Source organism: Tachypleus tridentatus, chromosome 2 (genome assembly GCF_004210375.1).
Source record: "Tachypleus tridentatus isolate NWPU-2018 chromosome 2, ASM421037v1, whole genome shotgun sequence".
NCBI lineage: Eukaryota > Metazoa > Arthropoda > Merostomata > Xiphosura > Limulidae > Tachypleus > Tachypleus tridentatus.
This window is the reverse complement of record NC_134826.1, coordinates 129290018-129306097: the sequence shown is the minus strand read 5'-3', so window position 1 is coordinate 129306097 and position 16080 is coordinate 129290018. Positions and strand designations below refer to the sequence as shown.

The following is a 16080-nucleotide window of genomic DNA, read 5'->3' as shown; positions in this document are numbered from 1 at the left end:
CTAGCTATAAAACAAGAATGACAAATATATTTTTATTGTTCCTAATATAACTTTGTAAATATCACACTTGTAATGAAGATATAAAGGGCATTTAGAAAAATATAAGGCTATTCATGAAAATTTTCAATTAAAACCTTATTAATTTTAATAAAGATGAAATGTTTGAACTTAATTTTTATTGATTTTTAGATATGGGACCTCTCTGATCCAAATGGAAAAGGTTTTCTTGACAAGAATGGAATGTTTGTAGGTCTGAAACTAATAGCTCTTGCTCAAAATGGACAGAATGTTGATATGATAAATATAAATCAACAAGTGCCTCCTCCTAATATGGTAGGGATATATTGAGTATTTTTAGGGTTAAAATATCCTTGTGTACCACCTAAGTATTATAATTATTTTTAAATCGTTATGGACAAGTCTTTTTACTAAATTGTGCTCAGTTTTGAATTTTAAAATCTTAACTCCATATCAGAATTTAATTTTTTTTTAAATATTACACTTTTTGTTTATGTATCTTTCTAAAGATACTTTATTTGTTAGATATCCATAGTAACTGGATATCATTCATTTATCTATTTGTTTTTTAACATAGGGTCCTACAACTTCAAGTAAAAAAATGTCCACAGTTATTGATTGGTCTATAAAGGTAAACTAATGTTTTTATTTTATAACTCTGAGTTAAAGCAGTCCATGTGAAAATTACTTATACTCTTTAAAATACATTGTTCAGTCTGATAAAAGTAATAGTTTATTTTTTCATTGTTACTGATAATTAAAAATATATTGCTGACATTAAAACATGAATATACGAGTTTATAAAATTTGCCCAAAGGGTTTGAGATCCATTTCCATTAACAAATGGGTTACTCTCTCTATCTCTGTGTGTGTGCAGGAACTTATATGATTTGATTATTTGATTGTCTGGTTCAGTTTTTTGTTTAGGGAAATACTTTGGTGAAAATAAAGTTGTTGGATATTATTTAATAACTAACCTCATTTTGTAGTGTAGAAGTTTCTTAGATAATTTTAGCTTCTTCCAGTATTTGCCAAAACATAATGAACACACAATTTTAAAAAATGAAATTGAAGAAAGTGTTTTTTTTCAACATAAGTTGTACACAATGTATTGTATAATTTCTAAATACATTAAACAACTATTGATGAATTAAACATTTTTTTTGGAAATTGTTCGTTGAAAAGTTTATACACTAAGCTAGTCATTCATCTTCTCATAAATTTTCGTCATCACTAGCATTGTTGCTATGATCATATTCATCAGATTTGCTTCCTTGAACCTTTGCTTCATTCTCTTCCGATTACCACAACAGGTTATCATTTGCCCCATCCATTGTATTGGTTATACAACCTTTCTTGAAACTTTTAATGATACTTTAGTGATTTTGGGGGCTAGCTCTTTGGTAAAATACCTAACTCACTTGAATGAGCATGAATATAATGTGCAGTCAGTTTTTTGAGAGATATTTGAATAAAAAAAAGTGTGTATTATATCTGAGCAAATAGAGTAACTAAGATTTTAATTTAATCTGTTTATGTTAATGAATTAAAATACATATATTATTTATTTGTCTTTTTTAATAATAAATGTATTTAACATGTGTATACTTCATGAGAATTTGGCTCAATGTACAAAGTAAAATAGTCACAATATTTATTTATGCTTATATTATTTTATCTATAGGTTTTTTGTTTTTCAATGTGTAGGATTACAAACATTGAATTAAAGATTATTCTTTCAACATAATTTCACACTTACTAAGACTTGCCCTGGCGTGGCCAATTGTGTTAAAGCGTTTGACTCGTAATCCGAGGGTCGTGGGTTTGAATCCTGGTCGCACCAAACATGCTTGCCCTTTCAGCTGTGGGGGCATTATAATGTTATGGTCAATCCCAGTATTCATTGGTGAAAGAGTAGCCCTAGAGTTGGTGGTGGGTGGTGATGACTAGCTGCCTTCTCTCTAGTCTTACACTGCTAAATTAGGGACGGCTAGAGCAGATAGCCCTCGAGTAGCTTTACGCAAAATTAAAAAACAAACAATACTAAGACTTATACTATATGCAAGGTACATGATGTAGTAAATGCAAGTAAGTGTTTGAAGAGGAAATAACTTTACAGATAAATATAGTTTGTACTTCTTTAAAATTACATTTTGAAAACTAATGGGATTTTCTTGTAGCCAGCAGAACGTAATAAATATGAAGAACTGTTTAATTCTCTGAATCCAACCAATGAGAAGTTGCCTGGGAGTACAGTTAAACCTGTAAGTTGTTTTTACCTGTTAAACTCTGGTGTTCATCTGTCTGTACTATACAGTGGAGCGCCATTAAGCTGCGGTATTTGGGGGGTCAACCTGCTTAACCGCGGCTTAAGTGGTCCGTGGCTTAAACCTTTGTGACTGAAAAGCCTAAGTCGCCAACAGCTCCGCCGAGGAGCCTCATCCGGGCCATTGCATGATCATTATAATATTAATGCATAGACTATTCAGATACAATTGACAAGTGCCGTTTTAACACTTTTTAGTTTTAGTTTCTCTGCTTGTGCTTGAATAACTGGTCCAGATATGGGAATTCCATTGTTTCTGGCTTCACAAAATGCATTGAACGTTACCTTGTCTAACTCAGAATCTTGTGCTGCTCTAGCTCTCTTGCGTTTCAAACCACCTTCATCAAGTTCATCAAGAAATGCTCTTAATTTATTCTCATCTTTAATCCACCCATGCAATGTAGACTCAGGTATGCCTAACTCTCTACTAACTTTAGCGCAAGTTTCGCCATTTCGTATTCTTTCTGTGACATTCAGCTTTTGCTGAACGTCATACGATGCATGTTTACGTTTGGTACTCATGGGGTGGGAATTTGTCAATATGATATGCTCACTATTAATTCAGAAACTGAAGTGATTTCTATTGGGTTTGTGGCCAATATTTATACAATTCCATAAAAATATCGGATTATCAAATTAAAAATAATACTTTAATTATTGATCACTTTTTTCACGGATTTACCACAGATTAACTTTAATGTTTGGAGAGGTGTGATTCGGTAACAATGGCGGCCTCCATAAAGCTGACATAGAGAGCAGATAAGGTAGATTAACGGTCGATTTCTATTGTAATATATTTTATTTATTTCCCAAATTAAAGCAAATCCTTTTTAAATATCCCCTTCAAGTTATAAAGCCAGGATTAAATTCGTAAGTCGCGTTTTTACATGTTCTTAAATTAACTGTGAGCCATAATAATCCTTGCTCACATCGCTCACAAGACTTGCTACAGAGGCTTAAGCGATTTTGCGGTTTACTGGTCCGCGGCTTAATGGCGCTCCACTGTATGTTGTACACTGAGGAATTAAAGATAATGTATCGTTTAGTAAACAACTTTCTATTTATTATTTTTTTAAAGAACTTTTTACTTAATACTCTGTATGTGGGTGTGTGACTTGGTTCATTTACCTGTGCAGAAACCAAAAGAAACCTGTTTAGATAGATAAGCATGACCCACTGTGTTTAAAAAAGAAACATTACCAAAACACATGAGCAGCAAAATTGTACACACACAATTTGTATGAATATGTAAGGTACCATTAACAGTGTAAATATTTTAACTTCATGTTTTATATCAGAATTTGGTACAAAGTTATTTTTTCAATAGTTTTATATCTGTGAAAAGAATTTTTGTGAAAAAGGAGAGTTTTGAACTTCCAAGATTTGTTATTTATACTTGTTTTTATGTTGTTAACTCTCAACACAAGCTTGATTGATTTAACTTATTCCAACCTCTTTGTACTTGTTTAAAATCTTTATAGTTTTGATGCTATTAAATTTTAATATAGTGTGTATATTTTTACAAAATTTGGTAGACTTTCAGTAAACATAAGTGTTTCACTTACAAAATATCATGTGTTTTAGTGAAGTATTTTTAATAAACTAAAGATTTGGGGTCATTCCATGTCAAATCATCTAGGAGGCTGCATGTGACCCCACAGAATGCCTTGAAAAAATTCACATGTGCTCATCTACCCATATTATGAAAAATTGCCAAAGATTAGATCAATATCTCTAATAGTTTCTGATTTACAGCCCTGTAATTTTTTTTTTTTTTGGCAAATTCATTTTGGGCAACTTTGGCTGCTTAAAGCTGCAAGAGTAATTGTGGTAGAAGTATGAAATTTGCTACACTGACTGAATTAATTTCACAGAATTCAAAAATGATTATCTCTCTTAGGATTTTCATAGTGAGGCTGTAAAATCACCTGAAAACCCAAAATTGTAAGAAACATTGGTTTATTTAATAAGCCATAGCTCTAAGACTTAATATGATTTAAAGCTGAATTTTGTTTTCAAATTTCCTATAACATATCAGTTGATAAATCAGCAATTGTTGTAATTAAAAGTCTATTAGATCTTCTGTAAAAAAATTTAGTTGCATGCAACTTTTTATGATTTAGCTAAAAACAGCCCTACTTCAGGCCACAGTTTGACCATGTTGCCAGTTATTCAGCCTTTTCAGATTTTTACCACATATTCTTACATCTCTGAATATGATCTACAAAAAAAAAATCAAGATGGTGTTCAACCTACTTTTGAGTTATAAATTTTTAAAGTACCCTCTGACCATACATGTTTTATTTGTAAAAAATTCAGTTCAGGTGTGTTACTGTGTGCAAATATATCCATACAATTTTGAAAAATACCTGTCAGACTTTTATGAATCCCACTGAAATATTCTAACCAGCCTTTCACAATGTTAAATAAAGAAGTTGTAAGAAACAAAAAAGAATTAATTCATTTCTGAACAAGTTTATTGGCATAACTAGTTAGATCATATGGCAATGCAAATATATTGTGTATGCATTACAGTTATGCAGGTGTGGCTGTGTTTAAGATTCATAATATAATAAATAAAGATAAATTGGACACAAAAAGCATAGTGCTACAACAGGAATAACTGAGAAAGATTATAGTCACACCAAACTGCAATAATCATGACAATGAAATGTTTCAAAAACTGCTTTGGCAATAAATTAGTCTCAACATCATCAAATAAGCATTGCGTTGTTCAGACAGCTTGAACAAATTTCTGAAATTCGAGTTTGATTATGTTGAGATCACTTTGACTTAGAACATGGTGGCAAGCACTACTGCCTTGCACAGTAGGTGCACTTATCAGACAAATATGTTGGAAAGGAATCCAGTTTTCATCTTTACGTGACCTTGCAGGCCATGAGAACAGTTCATTTCTTGATTTCTTCATAAATGACACCAACACATCTGAATGTTCATCTGATCTATCTTTTGTGTTTCCCAGATACCATTCTTGATCGTATATGCATGCCACATATTTCCCTGGCTGATAATTGTCATTGCTATCATTAGACCCTATTTGAGCTGCTGCGGCATCACTTTCACTGTTACTACCAACAGTTACAACTGTGTACACATCATCATCTGATAACCTTCTCATATAGAATGTGTTGGTAGAATAAAGCTATGATGTGACCTAATACCTGACACAGTTTTGTGGTTTTCATAGGACTCAAGTAGATCAAACTTTACACAATTCTGCAGGACTGATTCCTGATTGACAAGAAAGAACTGAATGCTCTGAATGTGGTCCTTTGCCCAATGGCACATATCAGAGAAACTTAAAATTTGATTATTTGTAGGCAACTGAAGGCTTGCACAAACCACCAGCCTCTTCACTGTACTCCCAACTCCATTGCTTGGACTTTTCCCATGACTGGTGGCAAAAAAATTCCATTCAGTGGACAACAGATAATCTTCAAAATGGTAGCATAGATTTGCAAGATTTTTAAAATTCTTGTATTGTGAAGCTGCACCATCGCTGAAATAAATGATCTTTCCTGTGTTTGGATATTTCTGTTTAACATGGCTTAGTACTGTGGTAATGAAAGCATGAACAGCTACTGTGTCATGTTTCAGACAATCTGACAGAACACACATGCTAACAACACTGATATCTTCTGAATTCCGATTCTAAGTACATTACAAAGAGTGTAGTGCTGCCTGAGAATTATCCCAGTGGTGCCCCTGCACAGCATCCTGAACTATAAAGCTATAGTTTTCAGCATAGTCTAATAACATTATAGCTGTATTAGGACTGAGGTCATTTTTCATTGAATCTAAAGCTTTGGACTAACACTTAGCAATGAAGTGATGTTGAGTGAGATTGTTACAGGATTCATACACAATGTTCAAAAAATCTTTGGCAGTTGCTTCAAGGGACACAAGATCTGTATGGACTCATTGGTTATAAGAAATAGTATCATCCAGACTGCATTCATTTGCATTCAAATGCTCAGCCAGGTAATCATACAGACACTCTTTACCTGGACATCCATTGCAAGCATGCAACATGCAATTTCTGTTTTCTACATTGCATACAATCTTTGTTAAAGCATCATGACATGTAACATCAAAGGGCAAGGCAGCTAAAAGGAGCTTACTGTTCTGGTGGTTTTGGCACTTACACACAGAATGAGTTCCTTTGGACCCTACTGGGACAACCCATTTTGTTCTCAACTCGCAAAATTTTTAAAAGCCAAATTTATCTATGTTTCTTTCCTAAACTCAGCATACAACTAATTTAAATTATCTAAAAGTAATCTTTTCATCTTTGGTTCTAATCGAAACAAAATCTTTTTTCCTAGGACAAAGCCTGGAAAATTCATTTGACTCGTAGAAATTTAATACTTTAACACTGGTGTCCTGACCTAATTGTCTACCCACTTTCTTGTCTGGGTCTGCAAGTATCCCCTTCTCTCTTTTGATGTCACAGGCACAGCTAGCTACATATTTGCTAACCTCAACCTTTTTTGTGTGTTTTTTTTCAAGTAAAAAACGTATGGTTAGAGGATACTTTAAAAAATTATAACTCAAAAAGTAAGTTGAACACTATCTTGATTTGTTTTGTAGATCATATTCAGGGATGTAAGAATATATGGTAAAGATCTGAGAAGGCTGAATAACTTGTGACATGGTCAAACTGTGGCCTGAAGTAGGGCTATTTTTAGCTAAATCATAAGTTGCATGCAACTAAATTTTTTTACAGGAGATCTAATGGACTTTTAATTACAACAATTGCTAACTTATCAACTGATATGTTATAGGAAATTTGAAAAAAAAATCAGCTTTGTATCATATTAAGTCTTAGAGCTATGGCTTATTAAATAAACCAATGTTTTTTTACGATTTTGAGTTTTCAGGTGATTTTACAGCCTCACTATGAAAATCCTAAGAGAGATAATCATTTTTGAATTCTGTAAAATTAATTCAAATTTCAGCCTTCTACCACCATTACTCTTGCAGCTTTAAGCAGCCAAAGTTGCCTGAAAATGAATTTGCCAAAAATAAAAATAAAAATTAATTAAATTTTACAGGGCTGTAAATCAGAAACTATTAGAGATATTGATCTAATCTTTGGCAATTTTTCATTATATGGGTAGATGAGCACATGTGAATTTTTTCAAGACATTCTGAGGGGGTAACCTGGAAATTTTTCCAATATCTGGATAATTTGACATGGAATGACCCAAGAATGTATCCAGTTTTTGTTTGTTTTACTTGTCCACGTACAAAGTAATTTTCATGTTAAGATTAAAAATACTTTTCTTCATCTCATCAGTCTCTAATTTCATTTAACTTATTTCTAAAACTGCCTAAATACATTTCAAATGTTTGTTTACAGTAACACTTAATTTAACTAACCTTGTAGCCACCAAAAAAACAAATTAAATGTAGGTTACCCTTTTTTTATCTTTCTAGAATGATTTCAAATGTAACATGAAACTACATTCATTTATCCTAAATAGCTTTGAACTTGGTATTCATCAACTTATAAGTAAATTTTATTGTTTGATTGACCTTTGAACTATGTCTAACTACTATTATTCATATCATTATAAGTTGTAAGTCATTTAGGGAATGTGGAGCTCTCATTCAAATCACGTTACCCATAAGCTAGTCTGAACTGCTCACATGCATGCATTGTGACACATTTTTATTGTATTATGATTATTTATTTTATGAAATCTAATTCTTAACTAACCTAAAGATATACCTACTTTTACATTTTAGTTACTTATATAATAATAAATAAAGAATGAACATGAAAACAAAAAATAAAATACTTATCCAGGTCTTCTTTTCTTTTTATTTAGCTGTTAATGACACTTAACCTGCTTTTGTTATACCAATGGTAATAATGCACTAAATAATTTTCATATAATTAAATAATGTACACAAAGAACATAGAGCAGTAGCATGCAAAAAACAGACAATTTCTTTGAACTATCACAGTTTTTCTGGCTTTCTAACAACGTGACAAGAGCTGTTACAAATTCATCAAAGCTAGTTGTTATCTCTCCTGTGGGATTGAAGCTTATACTAATTGAGAAAATAACAATTCTCTCATCAGAAAATCACATAGGTTATTTGATAGATGAAAACTTTGTCTTTCTATTGGTTATACATAATATTAGTGTTAAGAGTAAGAACTATTAACAAATCATAAATGAAAAGGTGTGACAGATGGATGTAGCATCCATTTAATGTCCAATTTTCTGTTTGATGGATTTGTAACCAAACAAGATTGAAGGCTATAATGAATATGGTTTGTCTGTGTGATGATGATTTTATATTTAGTAATTTGTTAAATTTTCCTAATTATTTGAGGGGTGATTAAATAAAAGAGAAGGGCTGTCTTGAAAATGTTACATTTCTTACACTAAGAACTTAAAATTTATATACTATTAAAATATAGATTATTATTTATGATTTTATGCAATACAAATTGGCATAACGTAACTAAAACCTTGTAACGTGAGCAGTAAAGGATGCCCATAACGATACAGTTAAAACATAAATAATCCCTAATATCCTTCCTCATCAATATATTGTTGTTTTAATTTTTCCACTCAAAATATTAATCAACTTTAAGAACAGATTTTATTAGTGTACAAACTCAAATTGTAACTAGGTTGGCAGTCTTAATAAAGATTTTGAAGTGTAGCAATTTTTCTTTATAATAAAACTAATTATATTTTTTATGAAGAAACAAATACAAAACTAGCGTATAGTTTCCTACACTAGATAATCTGTGAAAACAATAATCAGTCCATTTTGACAAAGCTTACTGAGCCAAATGCCAGAGACAACTTCTTTTTGGAAATTCTGGCAATCTGAAATTGTTTTCCAGAGTTTACGTCTGTAAAAGAAAGATATGTCAAATAGTTGTTGTTTTTTTACATATATCATAAATCCTAAAGAAAGGCATTCACTTTTCAATTGGAACTTCTTGGTTTTTTTAAGGACTAGAAGTTTCATATTTTTCAGTTTAAAGATTAGCTGCAAAAAACTAGAAACAAATGCAATTAATGTGAAGTAATGTGGATTATTAAATAGGAGTTTGTTTTTATTACTGTTCCAGCATATTCATATTTACTGATATGATAACTTTTTATTAAAATACTTAAAATTTTAAAACAGAAGTTAGAGTAACTATTTTTATACATGCTTAAACATTGAGGTAACATTATCTTTATTATTTTCTTAGGTATTACAGCTTTTTTTTTTCATTGTAAAAATCAACAACCATGTGAACTTATAAGAACTAGCATACTTATAAAGTATTCCTATGCCACTGAACATGACTTTTATACATAAAAGATCTACAGATGATAATTTATAATCTTTGTAGTATACTGTGCTCATAAGTAGTTATGTTGCATGTACTCTGACTTTAAACAAAATGATAACCATATTCTGACATTTTTTCTGTAGGTTATGCTGAATTCCAAACTTCCACTAGAAACACTGGGAAAGGTAAGATTTGAGAGCTGTATCATCATAACTTTAAAAAAGAATCTTTGTACATGTATTACTTCATTATGAAAGAAATTGGCATTTATTTTTATATTTTAAATAATTATGGAGTTTGTATCTTCAGATTTTTGTGGGAATAAGATGTACTTTCTAACTCAGATTTGTATGTTACAACCCATTGAAAATATTAATGTTTTTTATAGTGTAGAGCTTATAAAACACATATCAGATAGCTAAACAAGTAGGATATAGTTGTTTATATGGAATAATAGGGACCAATCATATATTTTGCAAACTCTTATGAATATTAAATAAAAATAGTTATAAAATAGTTTTCCTCTTTTAAAATTGTTACAGAAAAGCTCTTATTGTAAATTAGGTTGTTTAAACTTTAATACACATAGTCTCTTGTCCAGCAAGTTTCAACTTACAACAATGATGAATTTTTCATTGATGCTTTCCTCCAAAATAAAAAATACTAAGTTGTGTATCAGATTAGCATAGAATGGATGAATTTTTTTTTTATTAATGTGAACAACATAATACATGAAATTAATCTAGAAATTGACACCTAAAACCCGATTGCTATTTGTTTTTATAGGTATACATGAAATAAAATTCATGTTATTGTTTCTTTATCATGGTTTCAGATATGGGAACTGAGTGATATTGATAAAGATGGTTATCTGGATAGAGATGAATTCATTCTTGTAAGTATTTTAAAGTGACTGCTTATTTTTCTACTTTAAAGGTTGAAAATTTATGTCATTACAGTTTGCTTAAAAATGTTTTGTGCACATTAGTATGAAATTTAATAACAGCAACTTGAATTATGATAGTAATGTTTTCCATATGACAGAATATACTTCAAAGTAATACTGAGTTACATTGATCATTACCTAACCAAGGTAAGAGATATTATTCAGACATAGAAAGAACTGTAAAAAGATATATTTAACCATTTGTGCTCAGCTAAGCTCATTTGCACAAACCCAAGTATGGTTGAAGCTATATATAACTCTGAATGGGCCAGGTGTGTCCTCACAAAATTTGACAAGCTTTTATTAAACATTATAATATGTTGTACATAAGAAAACATCAAAATCTTTAATACACTTTTTATACCAAAGATTTGTTTATGAATCTTGAAGCCTTTGTTCAGTAAATCTGACTCATTTATAGGTACATGGTAATATTCATGCTAAGACTAAAAATACATTTTTTCATTGAACTGTTTTCATAATCAAATTTTATAACCTCAAAAATCTTTATTTGTTGTTGTTGTTGTTTTTAACTTTGTATTTTATCTGTTACTTTCTCTACCCTAACATAAACTATAAGTCATCAGTGCACATTAAAATGAAAGAGAAAATTATTAACTCTGTAATAAATGACATTTATACTTTCAGCTGTTAACCTTTTAGCAAATATTTCTTTATCATGTTTTTATTGCCTGATTTGTATCATGTAAGCAGCTTATTCATTCATGAACATTTTAGCAGATTCTTGTACACCAGTGTACTGCTTGGCATAAAATAAGTGCTCTCAAACATGTAGCTAAATAGGCCTACTCCCAGAATTGAAGAGAAAAAACAAAGTCAATTGTACATTTCACAAAAATTTCAGTTATTTATGACCATGATTTTGCTAATAAAAGCATCATTGTGTGCAGACTGAAATTATGCTTTTACTGACTAAACCATGGTTATGAATAAATGAAGTTTTCAAAATGTACAGTGGTCTTTGTTTTTCCTTCAGTAGTGTAAATATGGACTTTTACCAAGTTCTAATGTCTTCAAACATCTATTATATAGACTTAGTTTAGTTTCTCGACTCTCTTGTCTAACCAAACATTCATGCACTTTTTAAGTGAGCATTTTATCACACAACAAAATCTATCTGTGACTGGAAAACAATACCCCAGAACTATATTTAACTGGCTTTCTGACTTCACAATGAATACAGTAAACTTTGCTCACACACACATATCAGTTGCTTTCCTTTCAACTAACATCTTTGCATGATTATCAAACTTTTCAAAAGTGTAAGTCTGACTGACTATAGCATTTTACAATTATCATTACTACAGAATATTTATGAACATATCTGACTTTTTTGTATACAACAGACTTGTACTGTTATTTAAACGTTTGCCACAATTCTTGAAGCTATACTTTGTAAAAGTGGAATTATAATCAACAGTAGTTCTCCAATACAGGGTTAATTTGATGGAGTGACCCTATACACATTAAGTTAATTGTATGTTTTATTAGTTTTCATTTCTTAGAAAAGCTACAACTGTATTATAAGATTCTATGCCCAGAAACTGCGATAATTAAAGCTAAGTAGGAGCAGTAACTTTCTTAGGGAAAGAAAACCTTTCAGCACACTTCTGTATTGTTATTTAAATTGTTTTGCTCAAATTAACATTTTTACAGGCAATGCATTTGATATACAAAGCTCTTGAAAATATACCAGTTCCTGCAGCTTTACCTCCAGATCTAATTCCTGTGTCTAAAAGGAAGAAGTCTTTACCTGGTGCAGTTCCAGTATTACCAGACCTCTTACCTGGGATGGATGGTGGTCTTATTGGCCGTAGATCTAGTACACCTACTACTGATATAACTGCAAAAAATGTATGTTGCAATTCGTAGTATTTAGGTTTTATATGAGCAGTTGATTTACATACTTTTGCCCACTATTGTTTTTATTATAAATAAATTAATAGCATAATAGGCAAATTAACTTTAATTTTAGAAATTAAGAAATTTGTATCATGTCTGCTTCTATGTGAATTGTTTCAAGCTTTAACATATTGAAAATGTTAAACACTTAGTGTGAGCATCTTTACATAGGAAAAAAATATTAGCAGTAACTGTTTTTATTTTTGGCCACTAATATCATCAAATTATATAAGTAACAGCTATGCAGTCTTTATTGAAGGAATACAGAACTTAATGTAATATTTTTTCAAGAGGATGCTTATTTTCAATATCATCATTAAATGGTAAAATCCTTAAGAATACATACTTTCATAATTTAACCATATATATATATATATATATATGTGTGTATGTGTGTACATAAACTAATCTTATTTTGGTACTTTCCAGCCTTTGGAACATCTTTTTGAGATTGAGTTTTATGAGTAAATATCCCAGGTTTTTTTGGTTTTTTTTTCAAATTTGTAGAATTAAATTCTCACCTGTAATATTAGTAAAATTATTCTTAATCAGAATTATTAAACTTTGCTACTGGACATTTTACTTGTAAGTTTATACAAAAGTGAACAATTTAATTTGGTTTGGTATTTTGTGGTTCACTGAGAAACCAAGTTTTGAACCAGATTTGTATATGGCCATAGAGCAAACATCTTAACTTTTTAAATGGATCTTAAGCTGTTTAAGTGCTTATATTTTGTTTCATCCTATATTTTGCTCCAAGTAGCATAGATGACCCTACCATAGCTTTACATGACTATCCAAAACAAAAATGTCAAATCCTGTAAAGCTACAAGAAATATTTGTGTTTATTTACTACCTGAACTTGCTGTATCATCTAGTTAAAATGTGTTATTTATCTGAAGGTTATTAGACTTCTTAATTTAATTAATAAAACTAGAAAGTCATTGAAATATTGCAGCCCTGTTTTTGGTTTTTGCTGTTATCACCCTAAAATATACACCAAACAATTCCTGATCCTCACAGATGTGGGTCTAAATGCCAGGATTCTCTTTCTTTCTCAGTATGCTTTCCAGTTTTGACCATTTTTCAAAATCTCAATTTTTTACTATTAAAAGAAACTCGTTGAACTTTGGTTCAACTTTGACTTTTGAGCTACATTCATCAAAATGTGATCAGTTGGTCCTTGTGTACACTTACTTTCCGTTGGATTTAATCAAAATTATATGAAAACTTTTAAGAGTAGCTCTGTTCACACACACAGCAGTGAAAACAATATTGCTATTACAGACAAGGGTAATAAAAAAACAAACATTTTAACCCATTTGTTGCATCTGAGATATATATTTCCCACTGTACTGGGAGAAATATGTTCAGTTGCATTGAAGGGTTAAAACAGTATGTATATATATATAGTGACTTGATTGCTTGAATAGAAATATGTAACAAAGGAAAAAAAGGATCAAATTATTTATTTTAACATGAAAATATTGAATATATTTTGTTTTAAGTTATTGATTAAGTCAATTACTGTAGAAATTGTAATTTGTTCATACATTAGAATGAAAAAAAATTAAAATGAACCTTTAAAACATCTGACATCCTAATAAATGGCTAAAACCTCAAATTTTACAAGAACAGACTACTCTCAGAGTAAATTTAGTTTCAGAATTGTTTTTTGTAAACCATTTAATAGTTTCCCCAAGCAATGATTTTAGCAGTATTTTATGAACCAGCATGGGGTTGCTTTTTTATAACTTTAAAAGTTCTATTATTTCAGATGTGAGGTAAATTCTTTAATTATTTTAGCTATTTAAAAGGAAAACGTTTTTCAGATTTAATTAAATTTAAAAATGATTTTGTCAAATTATAAACTGATTTATTGTAAAGCATGCAGTGCTGGTTAGTTAATGGAACTTGCTAATTGATTGTCAGGCCTATTAATTGATTATACTTACTACTATTCCTGTTTTCAATATTTTTCTTAAAACATTTTCAAATACAAAAATTTAATATTAAAATTATTTTTTAATCCTAAAATGTAAATAAAAACTTGTATGCAACCACACTATTGTTTCAACCAGAGTAAGTACAAGTATAAGGCAGCATTTTGGTTAGTTATTTAGCCAATGACCACTAGTCACCTTCATATATTACAATCATAACTCAGGAATACCTTCCTAATTAGTCGTGCCAGTAGAGACAGTACTAGCTACTATTTTGTGTGTGATTTTAATTAGTATGTATCTGAGACTACACAAGTTTGGGTTATGGCAAAGCTAATAATACTATCTGCTATTATCCCTCTATTTGAACTGCTGAACAGAAAAAAAACAGACAGCACACCCACCACCAACTCTTGGTCTACACTTTACCAACAAATATGGTCAACCATCACATAAAAATAACTCTGGATCAGCATGGTCCAGTGATTGTTTTGTGAATTGAGGAACATGGATAGAATACCATAAATCATTTAATTGATAAGTTTATGTGATACTAATTTAAGCTTGTAAGTAACTGGGTTAACCTCCTTACTCTAAAACTGTGTGTAGATATGAGTTTATCTTGTTAATTCAGAGAATTGGAGAATAATCCTGAAGTTTAATTTCACAGATTCACAATAAGACAGCAGTACCATGGGTAGTGAATGCCACAGAAAAAGCTAAGTATGATGAAATTTTTCGAAAAATGGACCAAGACCAGGATGCTTTTGTGACAGGATCAGATGTAAAAGACATATTTATACAATCTGGTCTTTCTCAAAGTGTTTTAGCACATATCTGGTATGTTTGAATATTTGATTACTTTAAAAGTAATGGAAAGTTAATATAAAGATGTTAGTTTTAAATGTGTGAAAAAAAAAGCATAAAAACTATATTTTTATAACTGAATATTTAACACACTGTTTGGTGATGTTTTTAATGCAGCTGTTATGTTTTTCTACTTTAAAAGTTCTATTGTTTTTCAAAGATAAACAGAACTACTCCATTTAAAGTTGTGATTGAATATCAGAAGCTGGCATGATTAGTAATTAGGATTACATGAACAAGTGGACTATAACCATGGTGGTGTTGTTAATGTGTGAACATGTGCAAAAGTATTATTACTGATAATGTTTTACTTTGCTGTTTCTAGAACAGCAGGGAGTTTTTAAGTTGTTTTTTCAAGCATGTAAATCCATCATTCAGATATACATTTTAAGAAAACTGGTTCTGACATTAGCTTAATTATATATATATATAATATGCATGTGAGTTATTAATTTTGAAGATATGATATTGCTTCATTCAAAAGTTTTAATTAGGTTACCATTTGAAACATTAGTCACACAATCATTTAGTTTGTGCCCTTGATTTAAAAATTTGAGAAATGTCAAATCTAAAGAAATAGGAAAAACAAAATGTGGGTGTTTCATATAAATTCTAAACTTTATTGCTTTTCACAAAGGTGTTTAATGTCTGAATTTTATAGTTCTTGTGATATTTTAAAACATTAAATAAAGCAGAGTTTGGTAAAAAGAAAGATTTTTATACA

General features: G+C 30.3%; 1 protein-coding gene across 5 annotated transcripts in view; it reads left to right on the top strand.

The window, feature by feature from the left end:
* Positions 1-16080, top strand: part of LOC143245095 (uncharacterized) — an 87001-nt gene that overhangs the window by 14386 nt on the left and 56535 nt on the right. For 4 of the 5 annotated variants that reach the window (XM_076490972.1, XM_076490971.1, XM_076490970.1 and 1 more), the window contains exons 4-10: positions 190-333; positions 596-649; positions 2199-2282; positions 9821-9862; positions 10513-10572; positions 12301-12498; positions 15160-15329. In XM_076490972.1, coding sequence (XP_076347087.1) covers positions 190-333; positions 596-649; positions 2199-2282; positions 9821-9862; positions 10513-10572; positions 12301-12498; positions 15160-15329 — 752 coding nt within the window. Of the gene's footprint in view, positions 1-189; positions 334-595; positions 650-2198; positions 2283-6903; positions 6923-9820; positions 9863-10512; positions 10573-12300; positions 12499-15159; positions 15330-16080 lie in introns of those variants that run through there. The other variant, XM_076490974.1, reaches the window with a different exon arrangement.